General features: G+C 37.9%; 3 protein-coding genes across 4 annotated transcripts; all 3 read right to left on the reverse strand.

Annotated features, from left to right (window-relative positions):
- Positions 1 to 9,652: 9,652 nt before the first annotated feature.
- On the reverse strand, positions 9,653 to 10,239 carry LOC129770418 (cytochrome c oxidase subunit 7C, mitochondrial-like). The gene is made up of 3 exons (XM_055773248.1): positions 10,110 to 10,239; positions 9,951 to 10,053; positions 9,653 to 9,882 (listed from the first exon to the last, which is right to left on the reverse strand). Exons 2-3 carry the CDS (start codon positions 10,035 to 10,037, stop codon positions 9,766 to 9,768), a joined length of 204 nt encoding a protein of 67 aa, XP_055629223.1. The 5' UTR covers positions 10,038 to 10,053; positions 10,110 to 10,239; the 3' UTR covers positions 9,653 to 9,765.
- A 4,203-nt stretch (positions 10,240 to 14,442) lies between these two features.
- LOC129768985 (zinc finger protein 510-like) lies at positions 14,443 to 16,641 on the reverse strand. Of its 2 annotated transcripts, XM_055770948.1 has the most exons (7): positions 16,511 to 16,641; positions 16,249 to 16,375; positions 15,703 to 16,003; positions 15,128 to 15,648; positions 14,976 to 15,072; positions 14,741 to 14,908; positions 14,443 to 14,674 (listed from the first exon to the last, which is right to left on the reverse strand). In XM_055770948.1, exons 1-7 carry the CDS (start codon positions 16,534 to 16,536, stop codon positions 14,553 to 14,555), a joined length of 1,362 nt encoding a protein of 453 aa, XP_055626923.1. In that variant the 5' UTR covers positions 16,537 to 16,641; the 3' UTR covers positions 14,443 to 14,552. The 2 variants fall into 2 exon arrangements, with proteins under 2 accessions (XP_055626923.1, XP_055626922.1); XM_055770947.1 differs by having other exon boundaries at positions 15,128 to 16,003.
- Positions 16,642 to 18,105: 1,464 nt separating this feature from the next.
- LOC129766894 (nose resistant to fluoxetine protein 6-like) lies at positions 18,106 to 25,437 on the reverse strand. The gene is made up of 9 exons (XM_055767493.1): positions 25,338 to 25,437; positions 20,324 to 20,475; positions 20,111 to 20,254; positions 19,396 to 20,054; positions 19,174 to 19,342; positions 18,926 to 19,119; positions 18,388 to 18,871; positions 18,231 to 18,314; positions 18,106 to 18,150 (listed from the first exon to the last, which is right to left on the reverse strand). Exons 2-9 carry the CDS (start codon positions 20,438 to 20,440, stop codon positions 18,106 to 18,108), a joined length of 1,896 nt encoding a protein of 631 aa, XP_055623468.1. The 5' UTR covers positions 20,441 to 20,475; positions 25,338 to 25,437.
- Between the last annotated feature and the right edge of the window lie 206 nt (positions 25,438 to 25,643).

Below are 25,643 nucleotides of genomic sequence, written 5' to 3' on the forward strand. Positions count from 1 at the left end.
CGATTTGACAACTTTTGGGTTCTTCCGGAGGGCCTGCTTCATAATCGCCCAATATTTCTCTATTGGGCGAAGCTCCGGCGCGTTGGGCGGGTTCATTTCCTTTGGCACGAAGGTGACCCCGTTGGCTTCGTACCACTCCAACACGTCCTTTGAATAGTGACACGAAGCGAGATCCGGCCTGAAGATGGTCGGGCCCTCGTGCTGCTTCAATAGTGGTAGTAAGCGCTTCTGTAGGCACTCCTTAAGGTAAACCTGCCCGTTTACCGTGCCGGTCATCACGAAGCGGGCGCTCCGCTTTCCGCAAGAGCAGATCGCTTGCCACACCATGTACTTTTTGGCAAACTTGGATAGTTTCTGCTTGCGAATCTCCTCCGGAACGCTGAATTTGTCCTCTGCGGAGAAGAACAACAGGCCCGGCAGCTGACGAAAGTCCGCTTTGACGTAGGTTTCGTCGTCCATTACCAGGCAATGCGGCTTCGTCAGCATTTCGGTGTACAGCTTCCGGGCTCGCGTCTTCCCCACCATGTTTTGCCTTTCGTCGCGGTTAAGAGCCTTCTGAACCTTGTATGTACGCAGGCCCTCCTGCTGCTTGATCCGCTGGACGAATGAACTTGACAAATTCAGCTTATTGGCGATATCACGGACCGAACTTCTCGGATCACGTCTAAACTGCTTAACTACGCGCTTGTGATCTTTTTCACTGACGGAGCATCCATTTTTGCCGTTCTTCACCTTCCGGTCGATGGTTAGGTTCTCGAAGTATCGTTTTAGTACTCTGCTGACCGTGGATTGGACGATTCCCAGCATCTTACCGATGTCCCGATGTGACAACTCCGGATTCTCGAAATGAGTGTACAAGATTAATTCACGACGCTCTTTTTCGTTCGACGACATTTTTCCAAATTTAAGAAAAATTGACAGTGAAGCATGGCCAACGTGATCTATACACTCTTATCTGATTATAAAACCAAAGCTGAAGATATAATTCCTAAAAATTAAATTTCTACAGCGTTTTTTCCGTGATGCAATTTGATGTGACACACCCTTTATGTTGCCTGTTGCATATTGCGTATTGCAGTTTGCTAGTTGCTTATTGCATTTTTTCATTTTTCAAAATCTGTATTTTTTCTTTTTTGATACATCAAATGGAAGCCCTGAAAAATATGGGTGAGTAAACCCTTTCGAACTTCCAAATCAGCAGCTAAATCATCCAATGTCATCTTCAAGATCATTCCTAGAACATCGCTCCATTGATTCTGACAACTGATAAATACTGATAAATATAATTCATAATACGCATAATCACATTGTGAGCTAACGCCGAATTGTAGGCAAAAAGGTTGCTCGTTGCGTTGTGGGGGAAAACGAATGGCTAGTAAAATCGAAAAAATATTACCATTTTAATTGTCAAATTGTTAACTTTTTCTTACTACCTTCACTGTTTATGTCTTAAGAACAAAATGCTGAATAAATTTCCTGTGTAATGGTATACAACACAACATATATCGCAATACCGATTTTGAATAATATGCTTTTGAAAACTCTTAAAGAATCTTAAACTTAAACTTTTCGTAGAGTTACCCCCCTATAAAGAAATCAAAGACATAGTCCTATGTCAAAAACAAGGTGATTCTCGTAATCTACGTTTTATTTTCTATTTTTCTACATAATCGCCGTAACATTCGAGGCATTTTTCATAGCTTGGCACCAGTTTTTCTATTCTAAGTGCGTAGCGTCCAACTTTTTGAAGTACGATATAACTGCGTCACGAATTTCTTCAGTGTTATCGAATCGATGACCGCCGAACGCCTGTTTCATCACCGTACTATTGTGAAGTTTTGGACCGATTAAAAACCGCGATTAAGAACAAAAGACCAGGTTTATTGACGAAAGGAGTGTTCCTCATCCACGATAATGCGCGGTCCCATTTTGCTCGCGTAACTCAAGAGCAATTGAAAAAATTCAAATGGACAGTGTTCGAGCATCCTCCTTACTCCCCAGACCTCGCCCTTAGCGACTATCACATTCACTCGATTTTACAGGAAACTTTGCGATGAATCAGTTTATACAGGAATGTGAAATTCTATTGATGAAATCTTAATCGAATCTGCAGTAAATAAAATGAAACAAAAATAAAAATATGTTATTTCTAGGACACGACCCCTTTGTGGGCGTAGTACTACGATTTTACTCAATTTTGCTTGTTCATGACTTCGGTTATTATTTTAGAATTATTTTAGAGTTTAGTAGAAAGTTTTGGTGACCCTTAAAAGGACGGATTGGTTGAGAGATTTTAAAAAGTAGTTGAAATGGTTACCAGAACAATATTCAAGTAAAGGGTGTGTCACATTGCATCACGGAAAAAATGCTGTAGAAATTCGCCCAGTAGACCGATCCTTTTGAAAATTTTAGACAGTAAAATGAAAACTATTAAACAACTTTTGGCATTTTCTTTTTATTCATACTTCGAGCCCAAGCCCGTATGCTCGCACCTTCCTCTTTACCCCGTCCATAAGATTCTGTACAACGTCAGGTTGTCGTTTTTTTGAACAGAAATCCATTTTCTCTTGAAGTCCGCCTCCGATTTGACAACTTTTGGGTTCTTCCGGAGGGCCTGCTTCATAATCGCCCAATATTTCTCTATTGGGCGAAGCTCCAGCGCGTTGGGCGGGTTCATTTCCTTTGGCACGAAGGTGACCCCGTTGGCTTCGTACCACTCCAACACGTCCTTTGAACACACCCTTTAGTCTATATGTTGCAAATATTCATAATATTCACTTGTCCATTCCCTTTTCCTTTCCCTGATAAAAGGCAGCACCCGTTGGGATAAGTTCACTACAGAACCCACACAAATTTCACAATGCAGCTCTCATCACCTGGCGATATAATTATAATGAGTCACCACAGGCAATTTCTCAGCCAGGTATAATATCGCCGAGGCAAGTCAGCAATTTAAACTCAAGTTAAAAAAATACACTGGAAGATGGTGGTAATAATGATTTGTATGTATATTTATGAACACCGATACCAGAAAACCAGAGAATGTTGGTTACCACTGTTGTTACCACAACCCGTTTGAAGTTCAGCTCAGTTCATATAATGAGAGGTTTTTCTAGGGCTCCATTTGGAGTTTTGAATGAATGAAATTTACGATTTTCTGACCAGTTACAAACACTTAATTCAAAACCAATTGTCCTCAAAATCCTACGTCAATATTGCAACCGTGCCTCTAGGCACAACTTTTTCACTTTTTTGTTTTTGGCTCTTTTATAGTTGTTGTTTTATAGTGCCAACTTCATCGAATAAGTTGCTAACGATCTATGTGAGCCCCAATGAAGGGAAAAGATCGTAACAAAAAAACTGCCCAAAGGTGTCGTATTCATAGAGGGCCTAATAAAAGCTAGTTACAAATCGTTAAACGGCTTCCATTTAACTGACGTCAAATGCCATGAACCACATGTCGCGCGCAAAAGACATCTTTCTAACGAGTCGCATTCGCGCATCTTTATTCGTGATGCAATTACAATAACCGTTTTTTGCCCCCAGTTTATGTACATCAATTCGCTCTGTTTCCTAGTTCAAAGGGAAATCACAGTACCCTATTATGTGGGGTTCCAACCCGCATTTGTTACACTTTTTTCGTCCGCATTATGATTGAAATAAGGTCTTACCATTCAAGTGGGGGAAGCGTAATGATATTATTCATGTGGGTCCATGTGGGTTCTAGTGCTAGAACTACTGAAAGTTTTTATATAACTTTTTTCTACCAAACCAGTTTGAAGTAAATTATCTTCAGAAAAATAATAACATTACTGGAAAATCTATAAGCACAAGTCGGACTCGATTATATACTGACGCGATTATAAATGATTCGGTTATATTCAGTTTTAGATTCGATTACATACAGTTACTAGCTGACCCGGCAAACGTTGTGCTGCCATATAAATTATTTCTAATGAATATGCTGGTTTTGAAATAAAAAAAAACGTTTTTCCGATGAATAGCTACCGGGTCCCGTTCATGGATTGGGAAACCAAAGATATCCAAGAAAATTTCATTGAAACTGATGTACAGGCCAATTTGGTAGCACTTTATTTTGTCATTGTCATTCAATCGAAGAGAACACATATCGCTAAAATTAATTTAAAGCACAATCGTGTTGCTTCCATAATTACCTGATTTGCAAATGTATTTATTGATCTTCAGCTGATGCTAATATGGTATTGGCCAAGGCGCCTAGAAGTAAATCGTAAGGTGGGTCAACTTGCTAAAACCACTCTTCAGCCATCTTGGAAGTCTACTGTGTTTTGTTTGTAAACAAAACATAATACGCTTGTGCCCAAGCTCGCTCGTGATCAGTCTGTCTTTTTCACGCTTCAAACAAATAATTCTGCTTTCTTCCGTACTGTTTCATATACCGCTCCCCTAACCCACTTAGTAACGAAACGGCCTCACCTAGTACCGTAGACCCGTCTTGGTATTGGCGTTGTTGATATTTGTGAATAACTGATCGTCATTATTAGTATTTCTTCGTTGATATATTGGACATCCGCCTACACTTGCGATTGTGTCGTTGATGATATCTTTAGAAAAACGCTTTGTACATTTTCCATCTACCATGCAAGATGACAGAAGTTTTAGAGCATCGCATGAGTTATGATCCATGTGTGTTGGTACAATATCTAACAGTTACCCATATTCCGGAATCCGATTGATTCGAAACTCGATCGGAACTTCCTATTCGATAGAAATCGACTTTTGCATTCTAGAATCCGTTCGACTTAAATTTAATCGTACTATAGAAAGTGACAATCTCGCCCTGGCAAAAAATAAACGTCAAAATAATTCATCCGTATTTGTGGAACAATTTATTCTCTATCAGATTGATAGGTCTGATAGCCATTTTAAATTGTAAGGAGTCGAACGAAAATTACTACTCGATGTTGTTTGAATATATAGAACACATAGTCCGGACTCTAACTTACCCATTTTTTCGTAATATAAAATCATTAGCAGAGCCTATTTTCATTTATAATTGTCGTGTTGAAACCGTTTTTATTCCAATCGAAAATTCATTAATTTTTTTGCATCATTGAGATGGAATAGTTATGAAAGTTTGCCATTCAACTAAATACATCTTGCAGCATGTTGTACTAAATACGTGTAATGTTGTAATGAAGGTCATCAAAGACTTTTTTTTGTTCGAACGCACGTGCTTTCATGACAATGCATACGTTTTGGCCTAGTAACAGGCTGTATCGGTGTTGCTCATGATAGCGTCTCGCAAGTGACTGTAAACTTCCTCAAACCGCTTCTGTTGATTGTGTCGCAGGAAATGCAGGCTCTCTATCTTCGCGTATATGTCGACCATGGATTGTTGGCACAGCTTAACACATCGAACAATACGACATACATAAAAATCCATCGAGTGCACTTTCCTGTTTGTTTCTTCTTCTCCAACCACATGTTCAAAAATTAAAATTCAGAATCAGTAGTGATGTTTTTAATGAATAAAGTATTTGTGGCGGGATCTCGTTCTTTAATGTTTATGCAATATTCGTGTTGTCCCTTCTGAGCGATTAGGGGATTTTTCATGAAAGATTTTTTTTTTCTGACTTGTGCTGTGTATACACATGGTGTAGAACTTGTCACCCAGAATACAATCCATGCGTGTTTCTTGGCATAGAAATGTCAACTATGTAGCAATAAAAAATGACGCAAATTGTACTACGTTGAGATGGCAATCGTTAGGAACATTTGGAACGTTAGTACCATTGAAGAAGATAATGAGAGGCGTCGTATGAACGGTGTGTGTCGATGATTGTTTTTTCTTCGAATCACAATTTCGCGCGTCGCTGCGCTGTCACCTACCATGGTTCCAGCAATGCCTTTAACAATATATGCATTGGATTTACACACATGCTCTCCAGCCGACGTTTTATCAGGACTAACGACAATAGCGTGAGCGTCATTTTGCAATCCGAGCATGTGCGATTAGAATAATTTCAATGATTCATTGTGCTCATTCAAAAAGGCTTCTAGCTCACCGGCGATGCGCCTAGCTTTAGGCGAATTGAGGTTATTTGCACATGTGTGGGTGAAAGATCGATGAAGCGAACGTAGCGCCATCTGTCATTTAAAAACGTAATAAATTCGTTCTGTCAGAAAAACGTACAACGGGTAAATTAAAAAAAAGAGAAAATAAGAGATGATAGTGAAAATGTTGGGTTATATGTATTTTTGAAGCCAAATTTGAGAAGAAAAAATTTGGTATCCTAGAGGTATCATATATAGTTTACGATCTATTCTCATGCCTACCCAGTTTTTTGGATATAATTTCATAAACATCGGTCGAGCCGTTTCGGGGGAGTTCGACCACGAACATCGTGACACGAGATTTACATATATAGAAAGAATTTAAATTGAAAGTTAATTGGCTATTACGAGTACAGTGAAGTAAAAATCGTGATTTTGATAGTTTTAGTTGAAGATACACCAGGAATAAATTAAAATTAAAATGATACAGCAACGAAATTAAAAAAGATAGAAGTTGGGTGTCAAAGGACAAATTGTCAAAAGGTTAGAGAGTTTTAATTTGGTTGATAGAAACATTCAAGTTTATTATAAATTTTTTGGATAAAATTGAGAGTAACACTTCACAAACTTTGAAGTTTTTCACTTCTAAAATGTTTCTAAATACACTAATTTGGAATTTTCACAACTGTATCCTGTTTGAATTTTTCTTATCTTTCAAATGGAAGCAACAGAATCGTCATACGTAGCGTATTTTTGAATTAGAGCCAGTTTAAGCAAACAGAGCCCGAAACAGAGTAAAAGTTTAATAACTTTGTCATTGTTGTAATTCGAACATATGCGTAGACGTATTTTTGTCATCAAATATGAACCTTTATCACCTCCTGAAAGATTTTTTTACGAGAAAGGTATTTTATGACTTTAAGCGGATGAATCAAAAATTGAATTCTTCTCTTATATTCAAAAAACGAAAAATTTATGTATAAAAACAAATATTTTTTTTTTATGATTCGATTATATACAGTGGTACAGAATTTCTTTAAATAGTGGAAAAAATAGGGTGCAGCTAAACGAATGTCTACCACTGTATAAAAATGGATTTCTGTCTGATTCTTATAGACTTGAATATTACTGAACCGATCGACGTGAAAAATTGTATGTAGGAGTTTTTGGGCCGGAAAAGTTTTTTTATGATGGATTGGTGTGGTTGCCTTGCTTCCCAGAACGGACTCGTTTGCTTCGGAAGACCAAGGTAGTTTGATTCTTTTCGTCGGTTGACGTACAGTCGAGTTTTTGTGAAAGGATTGGATCGGAGAGCATATTTTGATTGTGCGATAGCTGACGGATGGAGGCAGGCTGTTTTGTTTGTTCGAGGCAGACGATTTCGGTCACGGCAAGGCGGAGCGGACGGTGTAGCCACGCTGGTGCAGTTCTATGTCGTTGTTTACTTCTCGCAGTTGCGTGAGATTTGTGCAGCCGCATTTTCGCGCGAAGTTGCATTCAATCTAAACGACATTCTAGAGTTTTAGAAGATCCAATAGTTTTAGAGGTTTTTATATATCTAATATTGTCTTCGTAGTAAAGAGCGCATTGACGTCAACGTAACATCGATTTTCTTTTCTTTTAAATCTAGCTAGACGTTGACTTTGATGTGTATGTAAAGCGGCCATAAGATTTCCATGCAAGAATATTCAATGTAGTGTGCGTTTCGACCATGAGTATGTTACGGAGGTCGAGAGAAAAGTTTGAATTAACTTACATTTGTCTCTTTTGCTCACCCATGTTTTTTCTTGGGATTAGTAGTTCACCTTGAATGTCAGTGAGTTCTTCTTGTATGTATCTCCTTTTCGGTTTTTTTTTTTTGAATAGAGGATTGACGTTGCTTTTCCTTCAATTATGTCATTCTAACCCTTACTACAAGAACAATGATTTCGTTAATAATTGCTCGACTGATTACTTGAGAAATTGTTAGTTTTTATTACAAATCCAAATCGCAGGTATCAAGTTTTCCTTTTCGAGGTTCAAATATAAATTGCAAGACTAGGTTCAAGATGCTAGAGTCCCAATTCGGAAAACTTCCGTGATTTCCGTGTATTACAATGGAAGAGCATGACGTGCGACTAGGCACAAGTATTAAGTCCGATCCGAGTCTGATAAGACTTATCAGGTGACCCTTCAATATATTCAATCTTCAAATGCATTTGATTTTCGAGTTTTTGCTCCGTTGAACAGAGGAGACTTTTCAGGTTACCGTTCAGCTGCTACGAAATGCATTTGATGTTCGAGTTTTCGTTTCAACGAGTAATTGGGTCCACGCTTACAAAATTAATTCACTTACCAGAGTTATGATCCTTTTGCAGAGACCTTTTCAGGTCACCCTTTAATATCTTCACGGCTACGAAATGCATTTGGTTCTCAAGTTTTCGTTTCGTCAGGTGATCTCTAGTATGCGTAAGCATAATCACATCACTTACCACAGTGAATCCTGATTATTACCCCTTCCCACTAACAAACTATCCCTTCCATGATAAACGCTAGGGAACCACGCTATAGAGGCGACCCTTCTGGCCTTCGGGCGGCGAATATCATACTAACATTCCTACCCTTCCCCTGGTGACTGTAAGGACGTGGCCGGCGTCGTTATTGATCATTGAAAGCCCGAATCACCGAAAATTGCACAACGAGAATGATTTGCTAGTCCCAAGCGTCATTCTGTGTGTTCTTTGTGCAATTTGGTTGGTTCAGGTCAATCACGGAGAGCAACTACGAATTGTACAGTCTACCCAAGCTCAAGCTCAAGCTCGGAAAAGTTTTTTTATGATGGTACGAGACCCCTCCCATCTTCCTAAGGAGGGACTGGCACACAAATGAAACACAAATTCCATCATAACTCGAGAACTAAGGATTAGAGTGCAATAAATGCAATAATTTCATGGTAGTTCGACAGTCCTCCCAACTCCTCCAAAGCCTACCAAAACTGATATTTATACCACGTAAGATAACACTAAAACTACCGACCAGTCAAAATGACCGTTTGAAACCATGACTGAAAACTACGTGTTTCTGGAGAAATCTTTTCTAACTTAGTGTTCGCAATTGAAGAACTCTGTTGACTTCGATTGATATGTTACTTATATGATAATTTGGTTTACTAATAGGTAAATCCGAATTCACCAGGTGACAATTATTTGAATTCGGATCTATCAAAGGTCTTGAAATCGCAGGAGTGAACGCAGGGTTATATGCTTGCCAGATCTTTAAATATTTGATTTATTAATGAACGAACAAACGTCAGTCGGACAGAATACATCCTGATATTTGATATACACCTATCAACTCAGTAAGTGTAAACGCAGAGGAATTCCTCAATGGTGTGAGATCACAAGTCGGCTGCAAGTCTACTTTTGGTGAATAAATTCATGAATATATTCATATCATAAATCTCACAATAGTGGAAACGGTCGATGAGATAACTGAAAATTACACGATGCACGTCTTCTGCTCTGTGCTATACTATAAACTATGCGGAAACAATCATCTACTAACTCAGAATAAATAATATGATTTAATGAGAACTATTTCAAATGTCGGATATTTAATTAAGATGAAATCGATCAACTCAGTTTTTTTCAGGTTTTATTAGCACATCTTTTGAACCACTTTATTTTTACTGAATCTTTCAACTTAATTTTAAAAGCCGGATTACGCACTACGCTTAGCACAGGTTTTCGCTTATTGCTTCAACAGCTGATGGCGCAAGACGAAGAATGGCAGTCCCAAGCCGGAACCGAAGAACGCGATAAACATCGCCGTCAATTTGTAGCGGTTCTCGAGACTGAACGGCAGATTCTGGGAATAAATATTCGGTTAGTATTTTCTTTGTTACGTATTATATAATTGATTTTCTCTAGCTTTACCTCTCCGGGGATACCACCATGGGAATGGGAGTAGCGCACCAAATTGGTCATTCCGGTGCGCGAAACGGTAGCAAGACGGCCAAACATTTTCACTTTATTGTGTCTGTAAAAAAAGGATACATGATATTTTGGCAAAAATGAATCAATGTAGCGACTCACCCGTGGATGAAGCTTAATAATGTAGCTGAAAGACGAACGTGCGAAAATGGTAAAAGATAAACTTGTCAAACATCTGATGCGGATGACAGCAGCGGTGGTGAATTTCAACAAGATTAATAAAACCACATGCGTTACACCATGGTGTATATAGTGTACACTGTTAATATAAAGTACTAGCAGACTCGGCAAACGTTGTTCTGCCATATAAATTATTCCTAGAGAATATTTTGGGTGTTAAATAAAACATAACTAGGGTAAGTGTACCAAATATGGAGGACATATGTCACCAACTTGCAGAAATTGGCGAATAATTACTTTATTTTAATTCAAAAATATACAAAAGTATACTTTTTCTAGCAGTTTGAACTCTGTTTTTGAAGATTCTCATTGATATTTCGATGATTAATTGATTGAATTGTATAAAAAATATGTTTGAAAATGCCAATTCCTTGTACCCATTATGGTAATAGAATTTCTGGAGTTTCGTAATAAGGGTACCTATTATGGTAATAGTCGTTGTGACATGGAAAATTTTTTAATAGGATTCAAATAATACTTCAATAATAATTTTTAAATAAAATTGTACCTCTAAATCTTATTCCTAGTATGCAATACTATGTCGTTGATTCTACACTCGACAAAAATTATGGAAACGGAGCGCGAAGTTGAAGTTTTTGAGTGATTTTAACTCTGTAACTTTGTGAAAAACCAACGCATTGAGATGGGATTTACATCATTTTGAAGCTTTAAGTTTTGAGATGTAATACTTGAATCCTCCTATCATTTTGTGTGTAGGTGTAGTGGATAACAATACTGGAAAGAAAAAAATCGTTTTTTTCTGTTTTTTCGAAAATTTTGTAGAGTGTTTTATTAACCAAGTCAATAGTAAATCCAATTAACCTTATCAATGAGCATTCATTTGGTTACAAGAAGCTCCTGTAGGTCATTTTACAACAGGAAAAAGTTTTGATAGAATGAAAAAGTTCACCTTTTCTAATGAATACTTTTTCAATAATACAATTATTCCCAAATCAAAGGGCAGTTTTGGAAATCCAATAAATTCTGTACAAGACTCATTATTTATTATTCATTATTCGGCAATTTTTGGTTTTGCTTTGATCGACTCTCTTAATTGCTTTTTGTTACGATAACCATGGCCTTCCAGACAGATTTTGTGCCACATAATTTCAATATGCAAAGAACATCAATCAATTACTTTTCTGAGAGAGGGTTCACTTAATTAACCACAAATCAAAAAAGAATTAACAAGCATTACAAGTTCCGGTTATGATTTATCTTCTGTTAATGATAAATTATTGTTTTTTTCTAATATCCGTTATCCGGCCGGATACCAAATATTGGCCGGATAGGCAGGATACCGAATGTCCGTTTCATCTCTAGATTAGACTGTTAATGAGTACTTCCCGGTTGTGAAATAACTACCTTATCCTCGTAGCTAGGCTTCTCTGCTAGCTGAGAGGAGAATCACAAAGGCGTGAGGGTTGTGATGCAGTTTTCGCTTCTCTTCACATTTACCTAAGATTTAATTTTGAACAGAGTGGATCAACAAGACTGAGCGTTCAAAAGCACCCTATGATATGCAATTGCACAGCGTAAAAACGTGAGGTACAACTATAATAGCATAACAACTATAACATAACAACGTACAACCATAGTAGGAACAAGGCAGCTCTGCTTTTCAACTTGGCAGCTATTTCCTACAACCATAATAGGAACAGGCAGCTTTCGATATTCCGATAATTGGCACGTAGATGTGAAATTATACCAATTATGGTAATACAAGAATACATGTTTATTTCTATAAAATCGTATAAATTGGTCGAATCACATCATTAACAAGTTTATAACGTATGCGTCTACCTTGTGTTTGCATCAAAACAGCCACTTCACAGCATAAAAATCTCATTATTTTGACCGCATATTCCTTAGCAAAATGCAGAGAAGCAAGCATCGATGCAACACACTATTTTCAAACTACATTTTTCAACAAATTAACAATGTTTCGCATGGAATTAAGTACCAAAATCGACCAAGAAGAGATTTCTGATGTTTAAAAACCATGTTAGAGCCTTTGAAAATAAGATACGTTTTTTTAACTTAAAATAAGAATTACCATAATAGGTACTATTGCGATGATAGGTACTTCTACCCTAATGTATTTTAAGTGTGTTTGAATGTTTTAACGATAAAATAAATAATAAAAGAACGAATGTAACGATTTCAACGGAAGTTGATATGATGTTTCATGATGCAATGTATTTCATTAACGTAACTGATATCAATATTCATATCGTTTAAATCTCGTTGGAGGAAAATGCGCGCTTCTCTTTTGCAATGTGCACGGCTAAATTTATAACGGATGGGTCTCGTTTATAAATTGGAAAACCAACGATACACCAGACAACAATGGAGCTGATGTATCAGGAAAAACAGGATTTTTTCTTCCTTTATCCACGAACTTGAAAATGTACTAATTGCTCCCTGCTCAGCTGAGGCGAATATGGTACTACTCAACGATTTTCAATGTCAATGACTGCGTTGTTGATATTTGTGAATGACATTATCAGTATTTATTCGTTGATATATTAGATATCCGCCTACGCTTGCGATCGTGTCGTTGCTGAAATTTCTAGGAAAATGTTTTGTACATACTCCATCTCCCATACAATGTGATAAAGGTTTCGAATTACCGCATGGTCCATACACCGTGTTTGTGGTAACAGTATCGAACAATTATTCATATTTCGGGATCCGATTTCTTTGAAACTCGATCTCATTTCACGATCACTTGATATATACATAGACGCCATAGTCCTGACCCTAACTTAACTTTTTTGTCTATATGTTCCTTGCATTCCCATCAAAACATTACCCATCACATACAATCATCGTCAGACACAATTTTCGCTCATGATTTTCCCCCCAATTGCAGAGAATTTATTACTTTTCACATCGAACACATTTTTGATATGAAGAATTAATTATCATTAACAAATTTTGGTTTAAAAATGTGTTTATTTCTCCCGAATATCCATTTTGCATTTTTGATTCACAGAAATGGAACACGGAGTTCAATATTGTCTATGACGAATTGCTTCGCAAGGTTGACACATTTGCAAAACTCGATCGTACTTGAGCCAAACGGATTTCAGAATGCGAAATTGCAATTCGTTCGGTTAATTTTGACTCTGACGCTGTGTTGGCGTTGCTCAAGATAGCGTTTTCGAAGTGAATGTATTCTTCCTCACGCCACTTATGTTGATAAGGTCGTAAGAATCGCAGTCGTTCGCTCTCTACCTTCGCGTACATGTCGACCATGAAATGTTAGCACATCTCACGACATCATATAATAGCATCATTCGATACACATAAAATCCATCGAGCTTTTATTCGTCTGATATAGCTGTTCATAAAAATGCTTGGCTTTAGACGAAACAGATCGGATTGAATTCGCACCGCCTAGTTATCAAATATTCACATTTTCTTACTTAGCGAACGTTCGTGGGTCATTTCACAGATATCTTCATTGATTGATCACCTTTTGGCCCTTTACAACTACCTTTTACTATGAATTTCCTAGCACTTCTATCAAAACTCGACATTTATTTTCAGACACAATTCTAGTTCAAGATTCTTCAATCACTTGCAAATAACATGTTCCTCCGTTACATGGAATACATGTTTGATACAGAAAATATAATAAAATAAAGAAAGCTCAAATCAAACCATTCCTTTCTCGAGTTTTGCGCTTACCAACACATATGGCGATCCATTTTCTCTATATATAAATAAAATGTTGTGTTCGTTTGTGTACGCGCCAAAAACTCGAAAAATAATAAAAAATTAAAATTCAACTCAACCATGCAACCACAATTTGCCACAGCAAAGCGTGGCAGGGTACAGCTAGTAATTTATATAGATAGAAGATATAGATCGCTTTTAACCTGAAAATCCATTTCCACTTTCGAATCTCTCGTTATCGCAAACATCAAATGAACTAATAACGCTTATCACGATGTAATTGTAGAACATATGGGAAATCCATTTTCCGAAGTTTCTCCTTTCCCTTCTGAGATTTCCGAAAATTCCAGAGGAGGAAGGGGTGTCAAACCATCATGGAAATACTCCGTCAGATTCCAATTTTGGTTCCATTTTCTCTATCACTCGAACCATTATGAGAATCGGCTCCAAAAACCCCTACAAACAAATATCCACGCCGATGTGTTCAGTAATTCCTTAGTCCATAAGAATCAGAAAGACAAAAAAGCAAAAATCCGTTTTTATATGTATAGATATAATATATAAATGTTTGAATGTCAGCACAATTTTAATGTCTTCTCTATTCCTAAAATAACTAAAATACATAGAATATATAATAAAAATAAACCGATTAAATCTAGTCTTATTTATGTAACATTAATTTCAAGCTACCGCTTCCGTTTTAAGAGGTAGTCTTTCTGGTATATGTGTCTTCAGATGATCTCGAATACCGTTCTGACAATTAAAGGCATGGCAACAAACATGGCAGATGTAGGGCCGTCGTCCTGTTCATACAATGGATACATTGAAACATTTCACTCTGCTATCACACAACAAATCACAAAACTAACCTGTATGCACACGAACGTGCCGCTGGAGATGGTGTATATCCACAAAGCTTTTGGCACAATGTTCGCACGTGAACGCCCGTTCATCAGAGTGTAGTCTTTGATGATTTTTCAGATTTGATGTACTGTTGAATGCTTTATTGCACTTCAAACATTTGTATGGTTTTTCACCTTAACGCATCCGAAAATAGCAAAATCATTAATATTTACGCAATTAATCACCGAAACATTACAATACCTGTATGAACGCGTAGATGTTTCTTTAAGTTGCACTCTTGATTGAAAGTCTTCGGGCATTTTTCACACTGGAACAATCCCTGGGGACCATGAACTCTCTGCAGAAATATTTTATTAATTACAAAAAAAGCACATAACTCAAATCATATCTACCATATGAGACTTCAAATGCGGAGCACAATAGAATGTTTTATCGCACAGCTCACAAGAATACGGTTTCTCGCCCAAGTGCTTGCGGATATGATACTTCAAGTTGTTACCCTGAACGAACATTCGATCGCAATATGGACACTTGTGCTGCTTATCGATTCGATGCTGCCGCATGTGTTCCCTCATATACGTTACTACTCTGCCACAAATTTTACATTCCTCTGGGGTTTTGGAATCCTTCCCTTCTGGTCGAGGTTTACGAGGGCGGCCCACCTTCCGTTTGCCGACTTTTTCCGTACGCTTCCTTTCTTTTTGTTTCTTCAGGGGTTTATTATCATCCGAGCTGTCTTTCGAACGGTCACTATCAGATCTGTCATCGTCATCCGCAGAACCATTTCCGTCTTCCCATTCAGAATCACTTGGGTCATCAGATGTGACTTCAACAGTTACTTTTTCCGTTGCTTTACGTGGCGTTCGTACTCTAGATATATTTTCCTTTTCGTTATCTTTAATCTCAGCCTTATCTAGAAAATTACTTTCATCAATTTTCTTGACAATTAATTCAGTTGATTTCCCACGTATTCGGTTAGTTTTAGTAGCTACTTTCTCTCCCTGCGTTGAACTCTTTGCCTTTGCCGTTGATTGATCGTTCATGTCAATCTCGAGCTTGAGCGTGACATCTTCAAAAATGTCTGTTTCCGTTTCGCACGGTGCCATTGGGTCCTGCAGGTTCAGTGGATCATAATCGAGAGCGTCCTGGTCGGTTTCGTTCTTAATAACGAACTCAACCACTTTCGGTTTGGCATTTTCATCGAACGCATCGATTCGCCGTCGACAACATTCGCAAATTGGCGATATCAAACCACAAACAGGAGTAACCTGTAATATATGAGTCATCGATCGTTTGAATTTAGGAAATGGAAAAAGTGTTAGAAAAGTTTAATCTTAAGCATTATTTCCACAAATTGATACTTTTGCTCGAAAAGTCAAAATTTAAAAAAAAATCCAATAAAATTGAAAATTCAAACACCGAACCCCTTAATGTTCCCACCCATATAACACTTTATGAACCTTAGAATTCCATATAAACAAACACTAACTATCCATCTTGCAGGTCTTCTTACCTCCACTCGGGTGCACTTATATATTTTGTTCAACATTTTAGTGTCGTCCGCATCGCAGAAAATAGATTCCATATCACCCTCCGAGGAACCGCATATTTTGCATGCATTTTCCGTTTTCACAAACGGACTGAAACATATTAAGAAAAACACTATCACTATCGATTGTTCCAAGAACAAAATTCAAATAATTTAGCGAATTAATCTTGTGTTGGTCAAATTTCAATGCCATTGCCGTTTAGCACGATGTTATTCCACCACTCACTTATCAACGTCGGTCAAACCAGCCATAATATTAACAATTTTTCACATTGATTCAGAAGAAAAATACTATTTTCTTTAAGAAATTGTAAACACTGCACCGAACCAAAATGTTTTGACGTTTCTTGTTTGAATACATAAAGCGTAACGCATCGCAGTTGATGTAACGGTGTATGTCCACCTATGATATCTCAAGTTTTTTTTTTTGGTTGAATGTCTCAATCTGCAGATTCATGGAAGCAATTAAAATAATATTAAGAGGGGCTCAAAATGAAAGAGGCGTAAATGACATCGATTTCTCAACATCGAATCTCTCTTATGGTCATAACTTAGCCGCACATACATTCCCTGCTGTATTTTGACAATGTGGAAGATAGGTCAGAAGCTCATCTAAGGGATTATATAGCAAACTTAAATTGGAACGTTTTTGCAGTTGTATATATAGGATTGGGGAAAAAAGAAATGTCGTATTTCTGATCGAAATTTGACGCTTTATTCAACATACTTTAAATTATCCAAATCAAAAAATTATCAAATATGCGCCGTTTTGTTCGCAAACTTGTTGCCATTTAGAAGGCAACTTCATTAACCATCCAAAACCCCACCAAACACACAGCAAAACCTTCCTGGCCGTCAATCCGGGCTTGGCGATGGTTTGGGCCGGCTCACCGCGCTTTGACCACGACTTTTTTCGCTTTAGGTTGTCGTACGTGATCCATTTTTCATCACCAGTCACCATCTTCTTCAAAAATGGGTCGAGTTCGTTCCGTTTCAGCAGTGCATCGCAGGCGTTGATTCGGTCTAAAAGATTTTTTTGGGTCAACTCGTATGGCACCCATACATCCAGCTTTTTTTAGAATCCAACCTTCTGCAAATGGTTCCAAACGGTTTTATGGTCTATACCCAGTTCCTGGCCAATCGAGCGAGTGCTCACATGCCAGTCTACTTGATGATTTCAACGATTTTATCGGTTTGCACGACGATTGGCCTACCAGTAAGGGGTGTATCTTCGACAGCCACTACACCAGAACGAAATCGATCAAACCAACGCTGTGCTGTGCGAATCGTTACAGTATCGGGTCCATAAACTACACGATTTTTTTCGGCCGCCTTCTTTGCAGTTTTACCTCGCAGGTAGTAAAAACGAAAAACCACTCCATCTTTGACGCGCTTTAACTTGAGACTGAAAAGGACAATCATAACACTGTCAAAACGACACTTGTAGCACAGATTGTCGTCTTTAAATAGTCGTATAGTATGACCCGATGCGATGAGTACAACACAAGATATGTTTAAGTGTTGCCATATATTGACAATATACGACATTTCTTTTTCCCCAACCCAATATTTTACAAATGCTATACCAGTATGGGAGGGTAGAAATTTTTTGTTTTTTAAGCTTATTTAATGTTATAAATCAGGATGTCAAAAGGTGTGTTGAAAATAATTTTGGATGTAGAACGCACGAATTTCGATGACATGACAGATATATGTGAAAGGTGGTTCTTTTTTTTAAATCATGTTACTTAGTATAACAATGAAAATAACATTTATTCATACAATCTACATTAAATCACAATTTTTTATGTTTTGCATTATCTATGATAGAAGATGTATCTGAGTTTCTAAAAGTACGTGATGCAACTACGAATAAAAATATCATTAGTTATACATAATGAAAAAGAGGAAATTATATGGTTGTTACCCTGAAGTCGTCTAATCACTGCAGCTAGGGGCAGCTCAACCGTAACACAGAGCAGCAATCCGAAACCATATGACAATCCGAAAACACGTGCGTTTGTATGAACCTGCGGTTCAAAAGTAACAGTATTAATTTTTAACAGTTTTAAAGATTATTACAACGAATCTACGACTACTTACAAAATTGGGAACGCTCAACGTAAATCCGAAGTTCTCCGCATCAACTAGCAGTGATCGTAATGCGCTAAATTGCACCATATAAACACAGAAGGACAATCTCCCAATCGCTAACACGATTGGGTGTTTTGTGATGGCTGGAAGCATTTTACTCCCATCAGTTGCACCATACAACAATCCTGTCGCACAGGCTATGGCGAAAAAATTTCTATGTGCAGATGCGTAAATTGCCATCAAAAGTGAGGAGCTTCTGGGTTTGATGCGGTAGAACAGTGTAGCTGGCGCAGATAGTAGCACAACCATTGCCGGAGCAATTACTTTTAAGCGTTTGTAGACGATCAAATTTCTCAGGTAATGGGGGTCTCCTTTGCTGCGATGGTAGACAAGTCCGGCAAATATTCCAGAGAAGAAACTACAGGTGTGTACATGGGACAGGACATAATCTTGAATGATCCACTCGTTGTGAAACATCATGAAGCGTAGGTGTCTGAAATGAACTGATGAGTTACCACTGTTCAAAACTATTTACAGGCTCATATACTTAAAACTGAGTAGAACTACGCCCGAAAAGTTATGAATGTAAGTGTTGACGATTGGAGCAAGAATTGACACCAACAACATTCCAGCTAGAAGCTTCTTTGTAATCGCCGGAAATCTCCAAATCAACATCATAATCATCATACCGACGCAGCAAAATTGGAAATCGGCGGCAATATACCAGGTTTGTTGCATGCACTGCAATTAAATGTTGACAATAACCAAAGTCGTCAGGACATTTGAGACACTTACGGGCTCGTGATATTTGTAGTAGTTGTTGATGAACAAGAAATTTGCCCAACTATTCTTCATGCAGAAGCGCTGCTCGATACCAATAAGTCTGTAGGAGATTGGGCCACTGCCAATCCGGTCCAACCACGTGACCTGATAAAGCCACGTTGTGAAATACGAAGGTAGCATCCTACAATCAAACATTTTCATCAATTAAAACCAATAGTACAAGTACAAGCTTACCTCAAATATCGGTGCATCATGCCTAAGAACAAGTATCTCCAACTAAACGCTTTAGTTGTCTCGGTAAACTCTAGAAAGTGTACTACCAGTAACATTCCACTGATGGTGAAGAACATATGCACAAGAAATGGGAAAACGGTCGAAATCATCCGCACAAACGCATTTCCAAAGATTGCTTCCAACACATTCGGATTGGTTAGAGGACTTGCTCCGAGAGCCATAAGTGTATGCAATGTGGTGATCAGAAATACGGTCACTATTCGAACCGACTCTATAAAAGCGAAATCATGTTGAAGTTTGGTTCGTGGTTCGGAAAGCAGTCGACGAAAGCTTCGGTTCAGTGAAAATTCCATCAGGACATCGTCCTTAGAAATATCCGGTGAGTTGTTATTATTTAGTGAACATTGAGCATCTCTGTTGTCGTAAAATGTGGCTCTAATCACCAGGAAAACAATTATTCCGTATAGTAGGACACACACAGCATGTAGTGAAGTTAATGGTTTTTTGAGATCTTGTGAAGTCGTGCAGTGTTCAATTTCGGAATATCCGGTAAGATTGTAGTCTCGTTGGAGCTCATAGTTAAGACAGATATTGATGAGGCACCTGTATTTCCGTTTATACGCTTCCATTCCAGGTATATAGTTGGAATCGTAGATATGCTGGAGATTGGTTACATTGATAAATGGCATCATTAGATAAAGATATGAGCTTTTACCGGTTCCTCAATAACGATCTGCTCACTATCATAACACGCCAATTGTTCCTTTGTCAGGGAATTATACAACCTTTCACAGGTCTTCAAACATACTCCTCTATCTAATAAATAATGTTGATATGCTGTATCGTCTCTGGAAGCACCCTGAACGTACAGAATATTAACAGTATGATAATGATTTAGCTTTTTCTATCTTTCGACATGTATACTCACTTCGATTACAGCCCATGTATCCGAAAAGTTGTTCTGTCTCACAACGGTTCGGACTACGCAGTAAACGTTCCCGATGTCTTCAGTTAAACATTTCTGTTTATTTTCAAATTGATACATTGATGGTATACGCGGGTATTCAATATCGAAGTTTACTGAAAAATAACGAAACGCTTTTGATTCAAGTTAACGTTGATAGGTTAAGCTTTTGATAATACAATGCATTCAATGAAACGAGTCGGACTTCATGGTTTCAAGGTAAGGAAGGAGCCTAACCAAACCGATAAACAGAATACGGTGACCAAATCTCGCGCCAGGAAGCTGTACCGCGATTGAGTGGTGCAGCCGAAATGCATAGTAACAGACGCCAAGCAGTTCCCGGTCTGAAGTTTTTCGTCGGCAAGCCCCGGCTGGATTTTCCGGAGAAGTTCCGGAAGAAGAGGGTCAACAAATTTGCCAAGAAGCACTTGGCAATGCAATATGTAGTTGCGGCAAATTCAGTAAGCCGTACATAACGACCGGCACCATCAAAGGTCAAATGTCATTACGCGAAACCAGTGATGGAGTGGTACGTAGCCAACGATGCTGGTTTTGTTCCGAAGGAGGCAAATCCGGCGAACTCGCCATAACTTCGCCCAATAGAATGTTTCTGGGCGACAATTATGAAGGACAAGTTCCGGGAAACAGGAAAAGTTTCCAAAAACGACCATGAATTGAAGAAAGAGTGAACGAAAGTGTACAAGAAAGATGGCACAAGTGTTGCATAGAATTTGATGGATAACGTTTAGTCCAAGATGCGGGATTTACATCTCACGGATACAGTACTAATGGATCTCAAAAAATCATAGGAGGGTTGTGTCCGAGACACGACCGCATAGTTGACGTAGGATTCCGTAAGGCTATCTGTTGATTTTGGATATGTTTGAAGAATTACATCGTTAAACTCTTTGATAATGATTTGGAGGCCTCGAAAAGCCGTTTTGTTTGGTTGTTAGGTATTGTTTGTTCACTCCACCAGTGTTTACCGAGTGATGATGACAGAAGGATGGTAAGCAGTCGTTGGATGGTGCGAGTCAGATAAAAGATACCTAAGTGGAACGAGATATGATGAAAACCGCCATCTGTGATCTTAGACGAGATGCTTCCTGTATTATGTATGGATGAAATAGAGAAAATAAAACAATGTAATATAAGATAATTACCAATACCGAACATAATTATCAATTTTTATCATCAGCAAAAACATGGTTCTTTAATATAGAGAAAACATTATTGAAATGGAAAAGGTAGTTTTCTTTTATAATTTTTACTTTCTGAGTGTTTATTTAACCCAATTCGAATTCTAATTGGACTAACACCTAATACTAATACTATATGGTCGGTGTTAAGTCAGAGCGGACCAAGTCGCAAAAGTAAAAAATGTTATTGATTGTATTAAGTTAAACTTCTTGTGAGCTACATTCCACATTTATCAGATTTGGAAAATAAAAATTTCATCAATCCATCATTAAATGACTGAGCAATAAGCGTTCGAAATTGGACAATTTTCACGATGTGCTCGATTTTCGATTTTCAATTTGTACCCCAATATGTTCCCGAAAGACGTAATCCTACGTCAAAAAAAGGAGTGAGGAGGCTGAGTAAACCAACTTTGCAAAAAAGAGCTAATATGTGTTTATTTATTCCCTGAGAGTTTGAAAAATATCCGACTTAAAATTAAATTTTGGTGATAATTTTGACGTAGGATTACGTCTTTCGGGAATATGTTGGGGTACAAATTGAAAATCAAAAATTCGAGCACATCTTGAAAATTGTCCAATTCCAAACGCGTATTGCTCAGTCATTTCATGCTGGATTGATGAAATTTTTGCGTCAATCGATTTCGGCACTCCATAACAATTTTTTATATTGACGAAAATAATATATGTCATGAAACTAACTATCGAACAATTGAAAAATTTCAACCCCTATCCTAACGGAAGTACCCACATCTGATTGGTCGAAATTGACGACACATGCGGCGGATCCCTAACAGAGACTGCCTGGAGTATGGGGAGATTTTGCTCCCGCCGAAATGTGTTCCCTAACAGAGACATCAAAACCAAGCTGCCTGGGGGAAATCGGCATTGCAAATATATGCAAGTCGGGGGCATTTCCACATACCACGTGGACAGAGAAAGCATGATTTTAGACACCCCTCTCTCCCTCTGTGGACAAGCGTGGACATTTCTTATACCCCTCCCCCTGTTGTCCACGTGGACATTCTTGCAGTTTTTGGAAACATACCACGAAAATTCTATTTTTACGTACAATTACGTCTTTCGGGAACATATTGGGGTACAAATTGAAAATCGAGTACATCGTGAAAATTGTTCAATTTCAAACGCTTATTGCTCAGACATTTCATGATGAATTGATGAAATTTTTGCGTCAATCGATTTCGGCACTTCATAACAATTTTTTATATTGAAGAAAATATATGTCATGAAACTATCTGTGGAAATCCGCTAAATTCGGAGCAGAAGAGAATCGCCTCCGAAGCAGACATGAAGGACTTCCCTTTTAGACGGACGATCAACGAATGCCCGATATTCTATTCAAGTGGATATAAACCCCCACACTATCGAACAATTGAAAAATCTCAACCCCTATCCTAACGGAAATACCCACTTCTGATTGGTCGAAATTGACGACACATGCGGCGAATCCCTAACAGAGGCATCAAAACCAAGCTGCCTAGGGAAAATCGGCATTGCAAATACATGAAAGTATGGGGAGCTTTTGTTCCTACTAAAATGTATTCCCTAACAGAGAAATCAAAACCAAGTTTTCTGGGGGAAATCGGCTTTGCAAATACATGGGAGTAGGGGGAACTTTTGTTCCTACCGAAATGTGTTCCCTAACAGAGACATCAAAACCAAGCTGCCTGGGGGAAATCGGCATTGCAAATATAAGGTGAGTGATACGATTAATGCTAGCAAAAAAAATTAAACTTGGAACTTGAATGTTGTTTGCCTCGTGAAATTTCATATCAATGACCGTGTATCGTGTATTGTGAAAAATTTGGCACAAGTGTAAGTGTAAAATTGCATATGGTAGCTGTTGTGCTAACAATGACATGATATATGAAACGATTTATTTCAATTTTCATAAATAAAAACCAAGGTTTGTTCCCGCTCGAAAACGGATCTTTTGGTTTAAGCTGTCTGTTTTGTTGTGTTCATTTTCACCCAAGAAAATTTTATATATATATTCTACACAAAGTATTAGGTGTAGTTAGTCCAATTAAAATTCGCATTAGGTTGAAAGTAAAAATTATCAAAGAAAATTACTTTTTCCATTTCAAATATTAAAGTAACATGTTTTTACTGATGAGAAAAAAGGATAATTGTGTTCGGTATTGGTAATAATCTTATGTTACTATGGTTTGTTTTTTTTCTTTATTTCATCCATGCATATCATAGGAGGCATCTCGTCTAGGATCACAGAGGGCGGGTTTCATCATATCTCGTCCCACTTCAGTATCTTTTATCTGAAACGTGCCATCCAACGACTGTTTACCATCCTTTTGTCATCATCACTCGGTAAACACTGGTGGAGTGAACAAACAATACCCAACAACCAAACAAAACAACCCTTTTCAGGGCCACTATCAAAAAATTTAACATATCCAAAATCAGCAGATAGCCTAACGGAAACCTACGTCAACTATGCGGTCGTGTCTCGGACACAACCCTCCTGTAACTTTTTGTCTGTTGCATTTTTTTTTTCAAGTACTGTGTTTACGAACTTTTTCACCCAATGTCCCACATAATACTTCGAACCACAAACCGTTTGATCACGTGTTTTTCTACGTATAAATCATTGCGATTTTCTAACGGATGGCAGCAAAAATCTTGGACTTTCGTTGAGGTCTCTATACCTTACAACAAACGAACTCAGAGGGAAATGAGAATGTGTATGTGTCAGATCTCTCTCCCCTTTCTGCTAGTTTTTTTTTGTTTTGTTAATGCTTACAGAGTTTTGCTCAAAATGTCGTCGAAACAAGAAGCATTTCGCGAGCGTGTTATACAGTTCTACAAATTACACAGAAATCTGGGTAAAAAGTTTACGGTACTTAAAAGCGGAAATGTTGCGGCCTCGACTGTTGATCATAGCCTAAGATCCCCAACAACTACTCGCAAGCAAGGTAGTAGAAGACCAACCAAAATTATGGACGCAAAAGGACTTCGTTCTCTTTCTCGTGCCATCAACAAAAAGAATCCACTCGCGTAACTTTGGAAAAGGTCCAATGTAACATTTTCACCAACTCGAGAAAAACGGAACTGAAGACCGGTTCGTGGTTCGTTATTCCGCGTATTGCCTTAATAGGTATCGATAGTTGTCATTACTTTCACCACTAGCAGTCAATAATAACTATGAAAAATCAATCATAACTGTTGGTCCGTGATTTTAGCTTGAAGTTAAAGCCTAGGAGCGAAAAATGTTACATTGGACAAATTACTTTACACGATAAGAATTTGGAACTAACTACTAAACACTATTCCAAATATCAGCATTTCGTACTAAAGACAATTTATTATTGTTATCACTCGTCGAATTGCACTGAAATCGGTAACAATACCTGAAAGAAACAAAAACTCAAAACAACCGAAGTACGACTTTGTGTTGTTTTGACTGCTTCGTACTTCGGACGTTTCGAGCGTCGAAGGAAAGTGGCGTCCGAAGAAACAGTCGAGTGTTCAAAGTTCGAATATGTACATTGGATTTTTTTTATCGGCGATAAAAAGATTATGAGGATAGATACTTGAACGATTGTTTTTGTATGGTATTCAATGATTTAAAACTAATAGCGTATATTCATTAACTCAATTTGTTTACATTTGTTACATGAGACCTTTTCAAAAAATTAGTTGCCACCCGTTATATCTATAACTGTTTTTCAAACAAACTCATGTATCCACTCAGTATTATTGAAAATTATTTTTTCACCATATAAACCATAAACACAACTCACTTTCGCTTTTATTACAGCAAACTCTATATACATTACAAAGAACAACGAACACCACGGCATACGACGCGATACTCAGTTGCCACACCGATAAATGATGATACCTATTGATATACATAATCGAATTTTTAAACGACTACGCGCGCGCAATGTTCCCAATGAACCGCCAACCACGAAGAATCGAACCACATTGAACCTATGTTTGGGGGAATTCTAGCTTCCAAGCGATTGTCCTCTAATTTTGTCCGAATCTAATTTCTGGATAAAAACAGTCGAGGTGCCTGATTTGTTTATTTCCATCTGATCATA

Source organism: Toxorhynchites rutilus, chromosome 2, assembly GCF_029784135.1.
Source record: "Toxorhynchites rutilus septentrionalis strain SRP chromosome 2, ASM2978413v1, whole genome shotgun sequence".
Taxonomy (NCBI): Eukaryota; Metazoa; Arthropoda; class Insecta; order Diptera; family Culicidae; genus Toxorhynchites; species Toxorhynchites rutilus.

What these genes read in the sequence shown, in the direction of transcription:
- LOC129770418 (XM_055773248.1), bottom strand. Translation starts at nt 10,037, where the DNA reads ATGTTTGGCCGTCTTGCTACCGTTTCGCGCACCGGAATGACCAATTTG. An exon ending in ATGGTGGTATCCCCGGAGAG is followed by an intron (nt 9,883 to 9,950) that starts GTAAAGCTAGAG and finishes ATTTATTCCCAG; the next exon opens with AATCTGCCGTTCAGTCTCGA.
- LOC129768985 (XM_055770947.1), bottom strand. Translation starts at nt 16,536, where the DNA reads ATGGCTGGTTTGACCGACGTTGATAA. An exon ending in GGTTTGACCGACGTTGATAA is followed by an intron (nt 16,376 to 16,510) that starts GTGAGTGGTGGA and finishes AATATGTTTCAG; the next exon opens with TCCGTTTGTGAAAACGGAAA. An exon ending in ATAAGTGCACCCGAGTGGAG is followed by an intron (nt 16,004 to 16,248) that starts GTAAGAAGACCT and finishes CATATATTACAG; the next exon opens with GTTACTCCTGTTTGTGGTTT.
- LOC129766894 (XM_055767493.1), bottom strand. Translation starts at nt 20,440, where the DNA reads ATGTATCAATTTGAAAATAAACAGAAATGTTTAACTGAAGACATCGGG. An exon ending in GTAGTTCTACTCAGTTTTAA is followed by an intron (nt 18,872 to 18,925) that starts GTATATGAGCCT and finishes AGTTCATTTCAG; the next exon opens with ACACCTACGCTTCATGATGT. An exon ending in TTGAGCTGCCCCTAGCTGCA is followed by an intron (nt 18,151 to 18,230) that starts GTGATTAGACGA and finishes TTTTATTCGTAG; the next exon opens with TTGCATCACGTACTTTTAGA.